The 20,837-nt window shown below is 40.2% G+C and overlaps 1 protein-coding gene across 1 annotated transcript in view; it reads left to right on the top strand.

Annotated features, from left to right (window-relative positions):
- The window catches only part of LOC126260006 (cactin), a 148,969-nt gene that overhangs the window by 10,049 nt on the left and 118,083 nt on the right, over positions 1-20,837 (top strand). The window contains exons 2-4 of the mRNA XM_049957165.1: positions 9,187-9,390; positions 11,202-11,634; positions 19,976-20,150. Coding sequence (XP_049813122.1) covers positions 9,187-9,390; positions 11,202-11,634; positions 19,976-20,150 — 812 coding nt within the window. The remainder of the gene's footprint in view (positions 1-9,186; positions 9,391-11,201; positions 11,635-19,975; positions 20,151-20,837) is intronic.

Below are 20,837 nucleotides of genomic sequence, written 5' to 3'. Positions count from 1 at the left end.
CGCTAATTTCAAGTTGCCGCCACTCATACCTCACCTGTCATTCAACAACATCTTTGCCTCTGCACTTCTGCCTCGACTGACATCTCTGCCCAAACTCTTTGTCTTTAAATATGTCTGCTTGTGTCTGTATATGTGTGGATGGATATGTGTGTGTGTGTGCGCGAGTGTATACCCGTCCTTTTTTCCCCCTAAGGTAAGTCTTTCCGCTCCCGGGATTGGAATGACTCCTTACCCTCTCCCTTAAAACCCACATCCTTTCGTCTTTCCCTCTCCTTCCCTCTTTCCTGATGAGGCAACAGTTTGTTGCGAAAGCTTGAATTTTGTGTGTATGTTTGTGTTTGTTTGTGTGTCTGTCGATCTGCCAGCACTTTCATTTGGTAAGTCACATCATCTTTGTTTTTAGATATATTTTTCCTGCGTGGAATGTTTCCCTCTATTATAACTATTTTAGAGGTGATATTAACAACTCTGGCAGTAAAATCAAATCAGTATGGAATGTTGTTAGAAGAGAGAAGTTAGAAGAGAGAACTGCTGGGGTAGGTAGTATTACTATTGAAGAGAATTAGACCATCTTAACCAACAGTACACCCAAGTAGCTATTGTATTTAACAGCCATTTCTTAAGTGTAGGTGAAAAAATTGGTGAGAATATTTAAGGCCAAGCAATACATGGAAGACTCAGTTTTGAGAAATCCTAGTCAGATTAATTTTCATCTAACAACCTCTTGTGAAATAAGGATAATCATTAAATCTTTGAAAAATAAATGTTCTGTTGGAGTAGATGACATATCCAACAAGATATTAAAACAATGTGGAGCAGTTACAGCTGGTGTTGAGTCACATCTGTAATGCATCACTAATTCAAGGTATTTTCCCAGGTAGATTAAAATTTGCCATTGTCAAGCCTGTCTACAAAAAATGGAACACAACAGATGTCAATAATTACCGGCAAGTACCCTTGCTTACAGCATTTTCAAAAACCACTGAGAAAGTAATGTACTCAAGAGTGGTTAGCCATCTCAATGATAATGGGATACTTAGTAAACCACAAAAAAAAAAAAAAAAAAAAAAGGTTCAAATGGCTCTGAGCACTATGGAACTTAACATCTGAGGTCATCAGTCCCCTAGAACTTAGAACTACTTAAACCTAACTAACCTAAGGACATCACACACATCCATGCCCAAGGCAGTATTCAAACTTGCGACCGTAGCGTTCGCGCAGTTCCAGACTGAAAGTAAATCACAGTTAGGATTTCAAAAATGCTGTTCCACTGAGACAGCAATATACAATTTCACTGCCAACATAAATAAATAGTAAAGTGTCACTAACAGGAATTTTCTGTGACTTATCCAAAGCATTTGATTGTGTGAACAATGACATTATGTTACAGAAATTGCAATTCTATGGTATAAATGGAACAGCATATGAGTGGTTTAAGTCATATCTACAGAACAGGAAGCAAAAAGTTTCTTTATATGGTTTAAGTGATTTAACCCATTAGTGCTGGAATAAATTTTTTCATGATTTTTTAAAAAAAAGTCTGTAAAAGGCATAAATTACACAACAGAGTTGTTTCGATGTAAGTCATTACTGCCATTAGCGAGATATTTGATGTTGCCATATGGCAACGCTAGGTGCTTTCACTACCTAAATTTATATGGATTACAACTTCAACTAAAATAAGTAGGTTATTGAAATTTCTTATTACATATACAAGGTTTGTGCAAATTGGTTATTCAGTCTTCATCATACAATTGATACTTTGTAACACAGTACAATTACTAATCAAAAATCAAACCTTGAACTCAGCATTATTTTACATGAAATGGAATAAAACAGTCAATACACAATCCCACATTACACTTTGAACACATTGTTCTCACAATAGATTTACAGTCCTTGTGTGCACACCTTTTCTTCTTCTTTCCTTCTGTGTGCTGGACGAGGTGGTCAGTCTTATCAAGCCTAATTGAATCTGATATGCAGCTGTCGGAATATGCCCTTGATGCAGATGGTCTCCCGGCTCCTTTTGGTAAAGCTTGGTGTCTTTGCAAGTACACTGTTGCTACTTCTCTCTTGAAATCAAGCTGAGAAATAGTTTGGTTTCTTGCTTTATTATACAAAATCCAACTGTTTTGTATGGCGACATCTAACATCCATGTAAAGAGACATCAGTACCATTTCTTGCTTCTTATTGCAATGCGATAGCATGCTAGATTCTGATCCATCTGACCAGTACCTCCCATATATGTATTATATTTGGCTACCAGTTTGGTCTGGGAATCATTATATTTCGCTTTTTTAGTTGTGAGAATCTCTTGACTTGGCCATCTTCTTGTGCACCACACGAAGAAGAGATCATTGTGACAACTGAATTGTCCAGTCACCGCACATACAATAATCCATCATACTTCTCTATTGCTGTCTCAAAATATCCCCAGTCTTTCTTGGAAAATAATTTTGGGGCTCAGCAAACACATCTCCTTCAATATCGTCATTATAAAGAATCTCCAGCGCCTCAGCAAGCGAGAAATCTCTTCTAAAACAAAGAAGAGAAAATTCGTCCTTTTACTGAGTACAAGCGCCTAGCGTTGCCATATGGCAACACCGACGTTCAAATGGCCTAAATGAACGTAATTTATTTCACAGCAAGCAGTAACCTCCAAAGAATATATATTTGAGTATTTAAAGCACAACTATACTAAAAAACCAAATTATATATCGTAAGTTACTGTGTAAAACATACTTGTTCAAACTTATACTCCATTTTTCTTCGTCATTCAGTAAACGACGACTTCCAACACTGCTTATGCTGCATACTTTAAATGTATTGTTAAAACTGTTGCATTGTAGTGATCTTTACAGTCTTGCGGAACGGAATCCAGTGCTGCCAACACTCTTGCTTCGTTGATGCCATGGAATCAACGATTTTAAAAAAGTGTTACAATTGTTGCCATATGGCAATGCACGGCGCTAATGGGTTGAGGAAGTTTCCCACTTTGTCTAACTGGGGTGAAATTACATTAGGTGTTTGACAGGGTTTGATCATGGGTCCCCTTCTGTTCTTCATATATGTGAATGACCTCCCTTCTTGTTTGAAACAAGAAGCTAAACTGACACTGTTTGTTGATGATATAAGCATCGTTAATAATCTTGTAAAAGAAACTCCAATAGAAAATTATCGGAATAAAGTCTTTGGAAAAGCTATTGATTGGTTTTCTGCAAATGGGCTTGCTCTGAACTTTGAAACAACACAGTACATCCAATTTTCTACTGCAAGGTGTACAGTTCCCTCAATAAAAATAACACATCAACAAAAGTCAGTAGCCAGGATAGAGCGTACTAATTTAGAGCGTATTTTAGCCCTACCAAACTCTCACTATTTCTAGATGTCAGATCTTTCTTATAATCATCTTACTTTACCCAAAGGTGGGAGGTGTTAACCATAGTTGGAAACTAAACACTGTAGCGGCACCACCGTTTAGAATAGGGAAAGTTAGTTTTGTGCAATATTCTGAGCACAAGTTAAGCCGGGTGCTGGCCAGATTGCAGTGGGTTACACATACCAGCAGTTGTGAAGGCAAATAGAGGCCACAGGGACGTAGAACTGCTGCAGAAGGAACACCAGCAGTTTGCATGGCGCAAGTCACAGGCAGAAGGTGGCCACTGGCCAACCTAATGTGTTAGTCGAACACCATCGGGGAACAGATTCGTTCTGACAATAATAGACCATTTTTCGAGGAGCACACCATGACATTTAACATGGGCCATTATCCTAACAGTGACTACTTTTAGGTTTGTGATTAAGGGCACAGGTGAGGAGTGGAATGTGTCCTGTTGTCAGTAAGATTGTCAATGTTCCGGAGATGATAGCCTCCAAGTACAAGTGCATCAGTAGTTCTAAAATGAGTCTCTTGGAGACATATGCAGTTTGGTCTGCCTTGTATGAGAAGTCTTTATTCCTCCAAATAGATCCTGCATGTATTTATAACATCGCCAAGAGACATTTCTCAGACAATGGCTGAATCATCTAAGACCATTATGGCCAATTCTAGCCAGAATCCAGCTTTCCGTTGTTGTCAGGAGATGGAGAAGAGGGTTGTGTTGACTTCCCTTCCACCAACATGGAGGAATACTACAAGCCTTTCTCTCTGGACGTTGGATTCTGCATTGTCAGTAGCTTGTGGCATTTCACCAGGTTACAACCTGATAACATGCAGCATGTTGAAACAGTTGAAACCGCAGTCAGAGAAGGTCCTCCTTCAGCTCTTCAATGAATTTGTATGACAGGAGACTTTGCCAATTTGTGGAAAGAATTTATTTTTTTAAACAAGGGAAGAATCGGAATCACTCCAATAGTTGTCATAGTGCCAGTCTCACAAGTTGCATAGAAAAGACACTGGAGCATATATTCAACTGGCACCTAATACGGGTCCTCCTTTTGTGGTTTCAGGAGGTATAACTCCACACTCAATAATCTGACCCTGTTCGAAGCAATGATTCAACAAGCTTTCCCATGTAAGCAACATGTTGTAAGTGTATTCTCTAATTTTGAAAAGGCTACAGTACTAGCTGGAGGCATAATATTTTGTTGCAGCTATATGAGTGGGGTTTCCTTACATATGTTCCGACATTCCTGTAGTCCTTCCTATCACTAAGTTATTTTAGGTAAAGGTTCAGGAATGTCCTGCCTGACCGTTTTAAGCAAGAAGTGTCTTAAGTGTAACAGTATTTGCCATTACAATCACATAAGGAGTCCTGTACAGTATTCCTTGTTTGTGTATGACTTCTCCATTTTCTGCACCTCCTTCAACCTTGCAATGACTTCTCAGCTATTACAGTTGAAGCTTAGTCACTTGGAGCACTGAACACACCACAGGATTTCACTTGTGTTTGGAGAAAACTGTGTGTGTTGATTTTAGTCACTCCCACTCTCTTTTTAATTTAGCTGTTTTAAAACTGGGGGATACTATTGTTACTTTTCTGTAAAATATGAAATATCTGGGCTTGACTTGTGATGAGAGGCTAACGTTATTGCCACACCTTAAAGAACTAAAATTGAGATACTTCAAAGCTTTAAACATCCTTAAATGTGTCAGTCATAGGTCTTGAACAATGCAAACTCCAGGCTGGAATATCAACATCAACAGTGCTAGGAAAAGAACATATTGTTACTCACTGTATAGATGACCTGGTGAGTCGCAGACAGGCATAATGAAAAAGTGGCATGCAGGATCTAGATGGCAGCGTGATGTGACTGCTGGATGCAGTATCAGGAGATGCGGTGTGAGGAATAAAACGAGGAATGGAAAATTAACCAAACAGGTAAGGGGAAATAATGAGCAGGTGCATGGGCAGAGGGCGACACACAGTGATGGTGAGGGGACACGAAATGGGAGAGGTGGTAAGACAGAGGAGGCAGAAACTGTTGGGTGGAGGGTGTGGGGATGGTTGTTACTGTAGGTTGAGGTCAGGATAATTTCTCTGTCCACGAAATCTACTGTCCCCATACCCTCCACCCTAAAGTTTTTGCCCCCTATGTCTTATTACTTCCTCCCTTTTCATGTCTGCTCACCCTCATTGTGTGCCGCCTTTTGCCAGTGCAGTCACCTGTCCTTTCCCCTTTCTTGCTTCTCTCCTTTCCCATCACTCCCAATTTCCCTCACCCGCTGATGCTGCGCATGGTAATCATGTCAGGCCACCATCTAGACCCTGCACACCACACCAGACAGCACTCGTCTCCCTACCCTTCCATTGCTATTCACTCACAGTCACATTCCAGTCAGAGCTGCCTGTGGTAGCGGTCATGTGTGCGTGAGGTGTGCTTGCTTATGTGAATGTGACAGTGTGTTTCTTTGCTGAAGTAGGCTTTGGCCAAAAGCTGTAATATGTAACAGTCGTATTGTTATGCCTGTCTACAACTCAAAAGGGTCATCTTTACGGTGAGGGTGATCTATCCTTTTCCTAACCCTGTCGCTAGTCGTATGTCTTGGAGAGACAACAGAGCATCTCTGCTCCAACTTCATAAAGCCTTTGTGCCAACCCGGCTTGACTATGGATGCCAGGTTTATGGTTCAACAAGGCCTTTGTACCCCAAAATTTTGGATGCAGTTCACCAGTAGGGTATTAGGCTGTCAACAGGGGTTTATTGTATGAGTCAGTTGCTAGCTCGTATAACAAGGCTGGTGAATCTCCACTGTCTGCTCGACGTCTCCTCCTTGTGGTACACCAAGCATGCAGGGCTCTGTCTGTTACAGAATTGCCAGAATGTTTGTTCCATAACCATCTGTGAGCAGTGAGAGCATTTGGTATCCATGCAAGGGAGAGCCTGGAGTTGTTACAAGTTGATGCCACTTGGTATCCCACTGACTACTAAAGAGGCCCAGATTCCTTTTTGAAGTGACTGAATACAGGAAGGATTGTACTCTATATCATATTTTCACAATTAAATGTAATGAGATTTTAAATTACCTTCTAATTTTTGTTAATTGTTTACACAAATGGGTGTAAGCAGAGGGATTTTAGTGGTTGCTCCATTATGTTCCCCAACATTGTTCTTAGGGTAGGACTTCAAGAGTAGTTCTCAATTTATTGTGCAGAATTGTTTGCTATCCTGTGGGCAATGAAGCACATGAGACTGCATCATAGCAAGAAATTCCTCATCTGCTCAGATTCTGGTAATGCCCTTCTTCCTGTTAGTTAGATGTACCCAGCAGATCAGATGATGCAAGAAGGATGCTCTCCTTCTCTTGCAGAGACAGGAAAAGAAATTTTCTGCTGGCACATCTAGGGATCCGTAGAAATGAACTCTCTAATGGATCTGCCAAGGAGGCTTGCCCCCTTCCACCTCTTCCTTGCTGTTCTCTCCCCCTGCAGGCTGTTACCACATACTTGTTAGTGGGAAGCTCAGTGGCTGGAAGTAAGAAACAATAAGCTGCAGTTGGTGAAAACTCGTGTTCATGGCTTCTGACCACAATAAGCTGAAGAAGTAGCCCTTACAAGGCGTAAGAGTGTGACACTGTCCAGTGACATGTGACTTTATCTTATACCACTAGGAGCTGCCATTGCATTACAGATGTGAAACGCAGCTGGCAGTACGACATTTGTTAAATGAATGTTTTATGTGATGACCTGAGGGCAGACTCGGGCCTCCCACAGGACTTGCTCTCTATTTTAAATGATAATGAGGTGAGTGTGGTTCATGTCTTAAGGTTTTGTGTGAAGTCAAGACTTCTTCCCAAAATTTTGGGTGCGATATTTTAATGTGTTGTAAAGTGGCTTGGTCAGCCATTATTTCTAAGTAGTCACCCAGTCACAGTAATCTGGCCCTTTTTAACAGTACAGGTACTGATAAATTATCCTTGATGTTATCAAGTTATTGTAGTTTGCCTGATTTTTATGACGGGTCTTTTATGGTTCTCATAATCTCGGGGTTGTATTTTCAATTTTTGTATGTATATACAACTTGGCTTTCAAATTAATTGTTTTTTTGATAGGTTTTCACCATCATCATCGGCTTTTAATTCATGCGAGGGTGTTTATGAGCTCACTGTTTAGTGCTCTAAACCGCTAAACCAAACTAAAACTATTTTTCATAGTTGTTTTTCTAAATGATACAAATTTTGTATGTTCCGTAGTGTTGTAGAAGTTGAGTCACATCAATTTCGCTTTTCTTTACTTATGCAGTTAAAACTTGGACTGTGCCATAGGTAATTGCATAAGAGTCTCTATTTCAACAAAAATGTAAATATTTTATGTGTAAAGGAGACCACTCACTAGTGGGCCGGGGGTTGTGTTGGGTGGGGTGGGTAGAGAGGGAGAAAGAGGTGGGAGGCAGGAAGAGGGGTTTGGGGATAAGTAGCTACTGGCTTGGAGGGGGCAGTGAGTTTGCTGGCTGGGAATGTGGGAGGGATGAGTGTTGGAGGTGGTGGGGAGCAGTGCATGGTGAAGGTGATGGGGGGGGGGGGTGAATTGGAAGAGGATGATAGGATAGAGGAAGGGGAGCTGTTGGGTGGAGGGTATGGGGGCAATCAGTGAACGGAGATTGCGGCTAGAATGGTCCTGGGAGAGAAGGATATGTGGCAAGGATGACTTCCATTTGCACAGTTCAGAAAAGCTGGTGGAGTATAGAAGGAGCCAGATGGTTTGTGCTGTGAAGTAGCCACTGAATTCTAGCATGTTGTGCTCAACTGCATGTTGTGCCACCAGTAGTCTTATTTGTTCTTGGCCACAGTTTGGTGCCGGCCGTTGATTCTGGTGGAAAACTGGTTGGTTGTCAAATTCATATAAAAACCTGTACAATGATTGCAGCAATGTTGGTACATGACATGGCTGCTTTCACAGGTGGCCTGTCCTCTGATGAGTTGGGATAAGCTTGTGGCTGGATGGGAGTAGGAAGTGTGGGGTGGTGGATTGGGCAGGTCTTGGCCCCTGGGGCTTCTATGGGGATATGACAATTTTGTCAAGGGATTGGCAGTGGGGAGTGGCTTAGGAATGGATTAGCATGTTGTGTAGAATGAGTGGGTGACAGATCACTACTTTAGGAGGGATGGGAAGGATCTTGGGTAGTATGTCCCTCATTTCAGGGCATGCTGAGAGACAATCGAATCCCTGATGAAGGATATGGGTCTGTTGTTCCAGTCCAAGGTGATACTTGGTGATGAGGGAAGCTTTCCTTTGTAGCTGAAGCTTAGGCATGGTGTGCGAGTTTGTGGCATGAGAGATCTGTTCGCAGACTATGTTTGGGAGTCTGTCTGTGAAGGCCCTCATGAGACCTTCACTATACTGGACAAGAGGTTCTCGTCACTGTTAATGGGTGGCCAGGCTGTATGAAAGGGATTTTTTGGGGGGTGGAAAGGGCAACAGCTGTTGAAATGCATGTACTGTTTGTGATTAGTTGGTTTAATAAGGACAGAGTTGTTGATGGAGCCATCAGAGAGGTGGAGGTCAACTTGCAGGATGGTAGCTTGTTGGGTTGAGGACCAGGTGAAGGATACAGAAGAGAAGGTGTTGAGGTTGTGAAGGAATGAGGATAGGGTGTTTTGGCACTGAGTCCAAGTGTTTGTTTGAGTTCTGGATTTTTTTATAATGCTTTTGTCCCACTAATTTTCATATTGAGACAGTAGTTGTCATTTTTTACATCTTCAAAATGTTCGTCTATTTATATGTAAATTTTTGTTTCTGCAGATCAACTAGCAGCACAAAAAAGGTGAACAGTGACTATGGCAAAATGTATGTGGACACCCCTAGGAGTACTGACGATGAACAGCAGAGAAGAAAGAAACAAAAAAAATGTACATCACCCGGCAAGAACCAGAAGAAGTCAAAGAAAAAACATAGTGATGAAAAGTCACGAAATAAACATAGGAAATCAAAACATAAAAGGAGGAAGTGAGAGCTCTGATTTAATACTTTATTTTGCTGTTTATTGTAAAATGAAAGAAGAACCTCTCAACATTTAATGTTCATTGATGATCTTGAGATAAAGAGACATGTTTGTGAAAAATTCATCAGTCACATTATTTGCTCAGATTGTGTTGTGCTTTCGAGAATTTATTGCTTTAATTATTTATTACCCTTAGAGAGCTACTAGTCTTAATAATTTCTCTTTTCTCAACATTCACCTGTTCAGCCTGTAATATCAGCATGGTTTTCTTGGAAGATAATTGACATATTGAATTTCTTTCTCCTTACTTGAGCTACTTGTGAGATAGTTCAGCTTAGAGTCATGTTCAGAATTTACACATACTATAACACGTAGCTTCTGGATGTGTGTGAGAAGAGTAGTGTATAAAAATTACTGTCATTGATATCTTTTCCTTGTATAAGTACTTTTAAAAGTATTTAAAATTGCTGCTCTGCTCAAATTACATTCCGATTCAGTTAATGCTGGTCATTATCCAAATCAGTTTTTAATACAAGCTCTGTCAGTGGGTGTATTGTTTCTTCTATTTTATTTTAAGAAGTAAACATATATTCCAGGAAGATTATTTAAATAACAAGTGTCGCTTTTATCTGTAGTTTGTTTTATCCATTTACTGATTAGTGTCTATTTTAGGAGTGTCTTAAGTAATGTTATTCATATTTACAGCTCAGATGTCTCACCATAAATTGATATGAAAGTAAAACCTACCTCCTTTGATGAATCACATTACAGCAGCCTCCATCAGGTGGATCAGTTTTGAGAGTGAACCTTTTTGTCTGTGTGATTTACCACTGCATTCATGTCCAGCAATTACCACGACTTTAATTCCAACAATATGTTTTTTATTAACTTTACTCAACCAAATTGTTGAAAGATAATTTCCAGCAAACAGATCTATTCAAAATCCATCTCATCTTGGGATTTGCACTGCAGGGAGATGCAGCGATCTGAAATTTTGCATACCCCATGTATACCGCCGTGCTATAACCCAGTCATATGTTACATTTGTTCGAGATTTTGCTCATTTTGCACACACAGTCCGTGTTTCTTTTCATGTACCCTAGTTGTTATGATTTTTGAGCACGAACACAGCGTATAGCACCAGCAAAGTGTGTCAACATGTATTTCACAGCGTGACTGCTACAACTTGTCCCTGATGACGCTACTGTATCAGATGTGTGGAAACAACTGCTCCTCCAAAGCAAGTGATAAGAAATGTAATTGACAGGTGTAAAGTGTACTTACAATACATGAATCTCTGTTGTAGAGTATTCATGGGAAGTAGTATGAGTTGTTACCTCATTGTGCAACCACTAAAATCAGTCACAGAGACCTCCTTAGATGCCAGTGACAGTGGCTTGCTGCTAACTCCATTAAATTGATTGATAATGAAAAGGGGAAATGAATGACAGTGCTGAAGGAAAAGGTGACGGAACTTCCAAGCAAAATATTAAAGTTGAGTAAGGTGATGGTGTGGAAGAACTCAAAATCACAAAGAATGGAACTGGAGAACCTACCCCAGAGAAAATAAATATCCTGTTGACAATACCCATAAATACACTAATCTCTGCAATGTGGTGGAAGATACAAGCAGTGATCAGAGTACTTAATAGCACCTCCCTTGGTTTCCATGTCCTGAGTACGACACCACTAACCTGTTTTCGTGGTTTTGAAGTTATTGTGGCAAGTTGCAAAAAGGATTTATGTTGGACATTAACTATAATAGTCAGTCCACTTATTAACTACATATTATTGATCATCCTATATTATCTTCCAGGGCATCGTCGTCATCATCATCGTCATCAACAGAATCATCATCTGAGGAAAACTCAACTGAGTCATCAGATTCTGATTCTTCCTCACGTTCTGTTAAACTCCTACAGAAACTGAAGGAGGAGAGATTACGGCAAGCAGAAGAAAGGAGAAGACAGAAAGAATTGATTAAAGCAACTGAAACTCCAGAGGAAAAGCGCTTGCGGCGCCTGTTGAAGAAGGAAGCGAAAGAGCGCAAACGGAAGGAAAGAATGGGTTGGGATAATGATTATCTTCATTATACAAACACAGACAATCCTTTTGGTGATGCAAACTTGTTAGCAACATTTGTTTGGTCAAAAAAATTGGATAAGGATGGACTGACGGGATTGAGCAGAGAAGAGTTAGAAATTCGTAATCGACAGAAGCAAGAGGAAAACAGAAGAGAACTAGAAAAGGTAGTTTCTCGTGCATCTCAATGTTTTGTGATGTTATACCCTTAACCAGGTGTCATACATTGATACATAATTTTGCAACAACATGAAAAAGATAGTGTGAATATTAATGTGTTTTCTACTTTGGAAGAAGGACCTTGTCTGAAACCTTAATTATGTTAGCAGTCCTTTTCATTGTGTCTGTCTGTGACTCAGCAGCTCCTCTATGTGATGACTAACAATCTATCCTTTCCTTATGGTTGTTATTCTGTCCTGGACTTCCCACTGTTTGATATAATTTTGCAAGTGCATTCAGTGTATGTGTGGATGCTGTCTGCAATCTGTGTTGCAAATAGAGATGATACTAAAGAAGTGTTAAATTAAAGTGTCATGCCAAGTGCTAAAGTTTTACTGCATGAACATTGAAAATGTAATAAGCGATAACATATTTTCCTTTCATCATTTTGTGTGTGTGTGCAGGGGGGGGGGGGTCAGTGAGAATTTTTTTTTGTGAAGGTTTGGAATTATATGTAAATTCTATTGGTAGTCATTAAGTACTTTTGTACTCGAATACTGGGTGGCTATTTGTATGCTGTCGGTTATGCAGCCTCAACACAAACATGCAATTTATATCTACATGTATTATTGTGTTAAACCCTTTTTTGTCTGACAAAAAAGGAGTGAAACAAAACAAAACACCATGAGGTGGGGGGGTATGTGATGTTCTTTCAATGACAACAGTCTTGAATCAAATTTACAAAGCATCTGGCAGTTTATGCCCACTTATCAGTATGATACTGCACCTCTTTGGCTCGAATGGATGCATTGATTCAGTTGGGAAGTATGTCATAAAGACATTGCATCCTTCCCTAAGGCAAGCTGGTTCACAATTTTTGTATCGGCTCATCGATATCCTGTGACAGAGTTGACATCTGAGCTTGTTTCACACATGTTCCATCACAATTAGATCTAGGGATCTTAATGGCCATGGGAGTACCTCAACATCACACTAACAATTCATAGAGACATGAACCGTATGTGGATGAATACTGTTGTGTTAAAGAATGGCACCGCTTTGCCTCTCCAGAACATTGAAAGAATGAGACCTCTCCTAGGTCACTTCCATATAGTGGTTTGGACGCAGCCATTTGCATTTTGATGTTAATAGCAGCCTACATGTGGATGGTAAGACCCTAGTCCAGCTGCTGTTAGTCTCCGAACAATGGTGTGGGATGCCACAGAATGTGGCAGGGATTCCAGTCTTGTTCTTGAATGGCAGATGTGTATGTGAAGAAGTTACTATGTGTGTGGTGCACAATATGCTGATCCTCCCTTGTTGTGCTCAGACACGGGCCTCACATTCTCTTGCAGTAAACGTTGGGCCAAAGTCACATCAAATGTCCCACAAAACTGGATATTGCACGAAACACTAGCGAAATTGAGACCTACAATAAGGCTCACTTTCAAACTCTGTCTGGTACTGATAACATTGTCTCATATGAGTATGCAGCAGCCCCATGTCCTTCGCATTGATCATTCAACATCTGATGTTGTTCACCCCGCATATAAGCCAAACCTGATAACAACACGAACCAGAAACAGCACAAGCGGACTTTCATGGCCTTTACATCAGTCTCAGAGAACAGCAACTCGAGTCATTCATGTATGCACGAATGGTGTGTAAGTTTACTAAGTTATATTGACATCCATCCATCTCTACTGATTGCAGCACGTTTATTGTCAGTGTTTATATGTTTTGTTCCTTTTTTTGTGGGTGACACTCAGAAACGTACCAAAAGCTATATTACATAGTCTGGTGGTGTGATGTGATGGATAGGACAATAACTTCAGATTTAGCCATATTTGTAATTTTTCCTTTAGGAATGGTCAGTTTCCTGAGCGATTAAAGTACTCAGTAGTAAAGCCGCTTATTAAAAAGGGAGAAAGTGATAATGTAGATAATTTGAGACCTATTTCTATGCCATCAGTGTTTGCAAAAGTTATCGAAAAGGCTGTGTATGTAAGGTTAATTGAGCATTTTATATCACACGATTTGCTATCAGATGTACAGTTCGGCCTTAGAAGTCGTTTGACAACTGAAAATGCTATATTCTCTTTTCTCTGTGAGGTACTGGATGGGCTAAACAAAAAGTTTCGAACACTTGGCGTATTTTTTGATTTAACAAAGGCATTTGACTGTGTTGATCACACAATATTGCTCCAGAAGTTGGACCATTACGGAATAAGGGGAGTAGCTCACAATTGGTTCACCTCTTACTTTAGCAACAGGCAGCAAAAGGTCATTATTCACAGTGTTGATAACGGCCGTGATGTGGGATCTGAGTGGGGTACTGTCAAGTGGGGGGTGCCCCAGGGATCAGTGTTGGGGCCGCTCCTGTTCCTTATTTATATAAATGATATGCCCTCTAGTATTATGGGTATCTCTAAAATATTTCTGTTTGCTGATGACACTAGCTTGGTAGTAAAGGTTGTTGTGTGCAACATTGACTCTGTTTCAAGTAGAGCAGTACATGACCTCAGTTCATGGCTTGTAGAAAATAAACTAACATTAAATCACAGTAAGACTCAGTTTTTACAGTTCCCAACACACAATTCAACAAAACCTGACGTTTTAATCTCACAGAACGGGCATATGATTAGTGAAACTGAACAGTTCAAATTCCTAGGTGTTCAGATAGATAGTAAGCTGTCGTGGAAAGCCCACATTCAGGATCTTGTTCAAAGACTTAATACTGCCATTTTCACTATTCGAACGGTATTGAAAGTGAGTGATATTTCGACACGTAAATTAGTCTACTTTGCTTATTTTCATTCACTTATGTCATATGGTGTTATGTTTTGGGGTAACTCTTCCCATTCTAGAAGGATATTTTTGGCTCAGAAACGGGCGGTTCGGGCAATAAGTGGTGTGAGTTCACGAACCTCTTGTCGACCTCTTTTCACGAGTCTGGGTATTTTGACATTGGCCTCTCAATATGTATATTCCTTATTGTCGTTTCTTGTTACCAATATTAGTTTATTTCCAACAATAAGCAGCTTTCACTCGGTTAATACTCAGCAGAAATCAAACCTCCATTTGGATCGGACTTCCTTGACTCTCATGCAAAAAGGTGTGCAGTATACTACTGCATCCATTTTCAATAAGCTGCCACACAAATTAAAAAATCTTAGCAATAATCCACGCGCTTTCAAATCGAAACTGAAGAGTTTCCTCATGGGTCACTCCTTCTATTCTGTCGAGAGTTCCTTGAAAAATTAAGATGATTCTCATTGTATTGCTGATAGCGTTTGCTTAAACTTATGGACTGATTTTCTTTCAGGTTCATGAACATTTATTTTTATCTGTTATTACTTCTTATGTTGTAAGTTCGTGTACTGACACGTTCCATGAACTTGGAGATTTGCTCCTCAATTTGGTCCTACGGAACTTGACATTTAAATAAAATAAATAAAATATAAAAGAGGCTGTGGGTTTGAATCACGTCTGGTGCAGTATTTTTTAAATATTTTTTATTTTCATTCCTTTGTCACATCATTTTAATCATAATATCAATTTCTTCATTCGCTCTCAGTTTCATTCCTATCATTCTTTTCCCACTTAAAATCTTTGTTCCTGTGTTTTCAATCAATTTTATGTATTAACTTCAATTTAATTTCCTTCGATTTATCATTGTTTTTTCGTCAAGGTTGTTGTGATCATTATATCTGTTTCTCATTTTCCTCGATTTGTTTTACTTCTCTGCGGTCATTACCGCTGTGGTTATCCCCTTGTTTCCTGTAGTGGTTGTTCGCTGCTGCCACTGCCTATTTCTCCACCTGTCCCAAGCTGCAATGCTGCTTATATTTGGTAATCCAATTGTTGTTCGATATTCTAGTCATTCCGACAGAAACTTTTCCACATGTGCAGGATATGCCATATATTCCCAGCATTTCAAGTGGGTCCCATTAGTCCTTTGCTGATCTGAGGTGCTCTTTGATCTTCTTTGTCGCTTTATAAATAGTCTTTGCACCTGTTTGTGTAATATATGGCCATTTCTGCCCATCATCCTGGGAATGTATGGCAGAAACACTATATCCGGCATTTCTTCTTTTTATGAGTCACTTTGCGATTGTTAGATTTCATGACACTTCTTGTGTAACGGGTGGAGTATCTGTAGCTCCTCATAACACTTATCCAGGTGTTGCATGTCATGTCTGAGATGCTGCAGCTCACATATTCATCTTGTGGATGTTGCAAGTGTTTCAGTCATCCCTCTCTTCTTGCTTGGGTCTTGATTTTACAGTTTATGCAGGTACTGGTCTGTTTGTTAGTTTTCAGTGCACACCATGTCCCAGATTCTCACCATTCCTTGTAACCAGCACATCTTGAAAGTATACTGTCGATCTTTTTTTTACCACCATAGCAAATTTTATGTTGGCATGGAGACAGTTCAGATGTCTCAGTAAGTCACTGAGCTATTCCTCATTATGTCTTCATAAAACAAAGATGTCATTGAAGTATCTGTAACACACCTTATTCCAGCTACAGTGTTTTGAAATGTTTCATGAAGAAGTTGGCCATCACTGTACTTAGTAGACTACCCGTGATGATGCCTTTCACCTGTTCATAAAAGTTGTAACTCAGTGTGTAATAGCTTGTGGTGAGGCATGCAGGAAAGATCTCGATGGTTTCATGCGGGAAAATGGTACTGATATGGTCCAGAGGCTCATTGAGTAACACTTTGGTAAACTAAGAAACAATATCAAAGATGACTAAGATGTTGTTTGGTCCAAGTTTTAATTTCTTCAGCTTTTCAATGAAATTTCCATAGTCCCTTATGCATGCATTGGTCTTTCCCCACATGTAACTGAAGGAGAGAGACAATGTGTTTCACCAGTTTATAAATTGGTGAGCCAGAAGTGCATAACATTGCTCTTAGTGGATCCTTATGCATTTCTAGCAATCCGTACTGCCGAGGTGGTAGGACTTCTGTGTTGGGCAGGTTCCTCTGTACGTCCACCATGAGAGAAGACACCTTGATTGACTGATTCATATTCTTTGTGATCCTCTGTGTCAGATCTGCTCTTTGTTTTCGATAGTCATCTGATCTAATAGGTCCCAAATCTTCTGTTCATAATCTTCACACTTCATTACATTGGTCGCATTTCCCTTATTGGCAGCTATTACCAGTATGCTCTCTGTCAGCATTAAGGCTGTTACTAACTTGTAACTCTTCTTTCTCCAGGTTACAACCAGGGGTTTTGCTCAGTATTCTGGTAGTTTCAGTGCAAATTTATTCAGCTTTTTCAGAAGGAAGGGTCCAAATGGCCATTTTGATGTTAGAAATGATATCCTCCTTAGGTACAGTTTTGGTAACGATAGCAAAGTTCCCTGCTTTTTTGAAGGAAAGGCTGTTCCTCTGTAGTCAGTTGTCATTCACTGAGGTTCCTCTTTGTCTGCAGCTTGTATATCTGCTTTGATTACTGTGTGTGACTCCTCGGACACCAGCTTGTTGGATCTGCTTCCTGCATTCACCCTCCAGCACTGGTGGTAGACTGGAGTCAAGCTAGTGGCCACAGGTTATATGTACCTGGCGTGCCAACATCCTAGGGTTTTTCCGTGGTCATTACCAATGTGATTCTTCCCTTGCTATATTCAGTAGTTGTTCAGTGCAATATGGGAATCCAGGATCCATTCACCTTGACAATAGCTTCAATAAGAAAAGGGGAAGCTGCAAGGTAAACATATCCTGGATTCCCATTCGCAATGAATAACCACTGCAGGTAGCAAGAGGAGAAGCACAGTGGTAATGACCATGGAAAAGTTGTCCCTGGCATGCCAGCTTTGTATAATCTGCAGCCATGAGCTTGACTCCAGTGTGTCATCGGCAGTGGAGGCTGGAACTTTGACAATGCCAGCCACTCGTGCTGGCAAAACTCAGAAAAATCCTGAAGAAAATGTCATCTGAAGAACCTGCGGCAGAAGCCAACACTCAGTTTTCCAATTTCTGGGATATTATAAAAAATGCAAGGAAATTCTAACCTTGAAGAAACTGGCCGTAAGACATTGCATCAAAAAACATTTTGGTATCACACTGGTTCCCAGAACCCCTGATGATATATGTTGACTGAGGATGTTGTATCACAGATACAGTCCCTTTTGAATGTTCAGAGTTGTCACTAAACCCACCCAAAGATGTAAACAACCTTGCATGAGAAGCGCATATTAGACAGAGGGGTCTGACAGCCCCCGATCAGTTCCAGTCATTCCACCAGGAAGGAGGTACACGGCTTGTGTTGTCTGTAGTTCAACCTCGCCTAGACGGTCAGTCTGCGGTTCGATCGCATGTGCATTGTTACTTTGTGCCAGGAAGGCCTATCAACAAGGGAAGTGTCCAGGTGTCTCGGAATGAACAAAAGCAATGCTGTTCCGACATGAGAATATACAGAGAGACAGGAACTGTCAATGACATGCCGCGCTCATGCCGCCCAAGGGCTACTATTGCAATGGCTGACTGCTACCTACAGATTATGGCTCAGAGGAACCCTGACAGCAATGTCACCATGTTGAATAACGCTTTTCATGCAGCCACAGGACATCATGTTAGGACTCAAACTGTGTGCAATATGCTACATGATGCGCAACGTCACTCCCGAGGTCCATGGCGAGGTCCTTCTTTGCGACCACGACACCATGCAGCGCGGTACAGATGGGACCAACAACGTGCCGAATGGACCGCTCAGGGTTGGCATCATGTTCTCTTCATTGATGAGTGTTGCATATGCCTTCAACCAGACAATCATCAGAGACCTGTTTGGAGGCAACCCGGTCAGGGTGAACGCCTTAGACACACTGTTCAGCGAGTGCAGCAAGGTGGAGGTTTCCTGCTGTTTTGGGGTGGCATTATGTGTGGCCGACATACGCCACTGGTGGTTGCCGTAACGGCTGTGTGACACGTGAATGCCATCCTCCGACAGATAGTGCAATCGTATCAGCAGCATATTGGTGAGGCATTCACTCCCCCATCATGTACATTTTGTGAGCGACTTCCTTTAGGATAACGGCTTCGCTTGACCAGAGTGGCCAGCAAGTTCTCCAGACATGAACTCTATCGAATATGCCTGGGATAGATTGAAAAGCGCTGGTAAGGAAAACGTGACCCACCAACCACTCTGAGGGTTCTGCGCTGAATTGCCATTGAGGAGTGGAACAATCTGGACCAACAGTGCCTTGATGAACTTGTGGATAGTAAGCCATGACAAATACAGACATGCGTCAATGCAAGAGGAAGTGCTGGTGGGTATTAGAGGTACTGGTGTGTACAGCAGTCTGGACCACCACCTCTGAAGGTCTTGCTGTATGGTGGTAAAACGTGCAATGTGTGGTTTCCATGAGCGATAAAAAGGGCAGGAATGATGTTTATGTTGATTGCTTTTCCAGTTTTCTATACGGGTTCCAGAACTCATGGAACCGAGGTGATGCAAAACTTTTTTTTTGATGTGTGTACTAGAAAAATTGTTTTATCTATGGAACTTAGTTTTCAAATTTACCAGAAAGAATAAGTTACCATGTACAAATGAGATGGCATAATTTCAAAAACAGCAGATTACTTAAGGTTTTTTAGTGAAAGAATGTTGTGTCTGAAATAAAGCAGCCATTTATTATTTAGACTTTATGAGGATTCAAACATTTTCATCAGTGAATAAATGCTGGCAAAGTTAAATTGCCCGAGGAGTGTTCTCAGATGAAGGTACCAGTCAGTGTTAAGTTGTTGTACTATATAGGGCATTGGCTTATAGACATGTAATTTGTGACAGCACTCCACTTGTCAGTATGCTGGAGTATGTACTGTTGCTGTCTCCCCTCCATATTTCTCGAGTGTAAAGATATTATTACTGCTTACCTGGCTGGGTCATTTTTCTCTGTGCCAGGTAGTACCCTAGGCAAATATGCGTGTATATACTTCTACAATACTTACACAATAACATGCACTGTTATAAAAAACAACAGTGTTTTAAAATCTGTTGTGGTTGATAAAAAGATCTTGATTTACATAAACAGGATTCCAGTTTATCATTAACAATCCAAAAACATTCAGCACATAAAGATTTTAGTCTACTACACTTATCTGAGGACATCATCATTATCAGATATTATCATCAATAGAATGAGCTTACAAATGTCCAACTATTAATAGGAATTTTGATGGAATATTTATTAACTCACTTTTTAATGTTACGGTGACGTGTTCATCATGAATTTATCATATAGTTATCCTCTTTTATTTTGATGTATACAGAATTATAAACTTACATATCAATATTTAGTTTATATTTGTTTTGAAGTTTTTTTTTTTTTCTGCAGGTAAAAAAACGCCGTTTGGAACGGGAACTTGAGCGCCAACAACGTGAGGAAGAAATGTCAATGATGCAGCGGTCAAAGGAAGCTGCCCAATTTCAGGAATGGGAAAGACAAGAAGACCAATTTCACCTCGAACAAGCACGTCTGCGTTCACGTATTCGCATCCAAGATGGCCGGGGTATGATCCATGAGTCATTGTAACTTTTTATCTCGAATATGAATATTAGTGATGACATAGTTGTTATTATGAGCAATTTAAGTTTACTTTCCTGCACTTATAATATCTTATTTGATTTAGGATAATGTAATAATCAGATATCCAACCTACTCAATAACCCAACAGTATTTTTAATTATTGACCTTTATTATCTGGTAATAACTTGCAACATTGATATTTGGCTATAATTGGGAAACATTCACTATAATGCTGATGAACTTTGCTGGACAACTTTGAGTGTTTTCTGATGTAGTTGTGAACTAACACAAAAATTAGTTATTCATGTGTAGCTCAGTTTTGAGCATCAGAGTAAATTGTGATGACCTTCCTCTTTTTCATTGCTTGAACAGTATTTTATTGTGAATACTTGAAATGTGTAATAGATATTGAAATCTTCCATACACAACTGTGAAGCAATACATTCAACATATTGTCACCAGCCTGCCCTGCTTTGTCTAAACATGAATTCTATCCTCCACTAACTCTTCACAGATCTTCTCTGTGCACCACTTTGCTTTTTGCTGGTCATTGTCAATGCCACCTCATGCTACAGTTGGTCTACCCCAAGATCACCAATTCCTTCATAAAAAAATGTAATAATGGCCCCATTGTACCAGTCCCTCACTATGTTTGTCCTTCAGTTTTATC

This window comes from Schistocerca nitens, chromosome 5 (assembly GCF_023898315.1).
Source record: "Schistocerca nitens isolate TAMUIC-IGC-003100 chromosome 5, iqSchNite1.1, whole genome shotgun sequence".
NCBI lineage: Eukaryota > Metazoa > Arthropoda > Insecta > Orthoptera > Acrididae > Schistocerca > Schistocerca nitens.
Note: the sequence above shows the minus strand (reverse complement) of the source record. Positions and strands in the feature narration are given on the sequence as shown.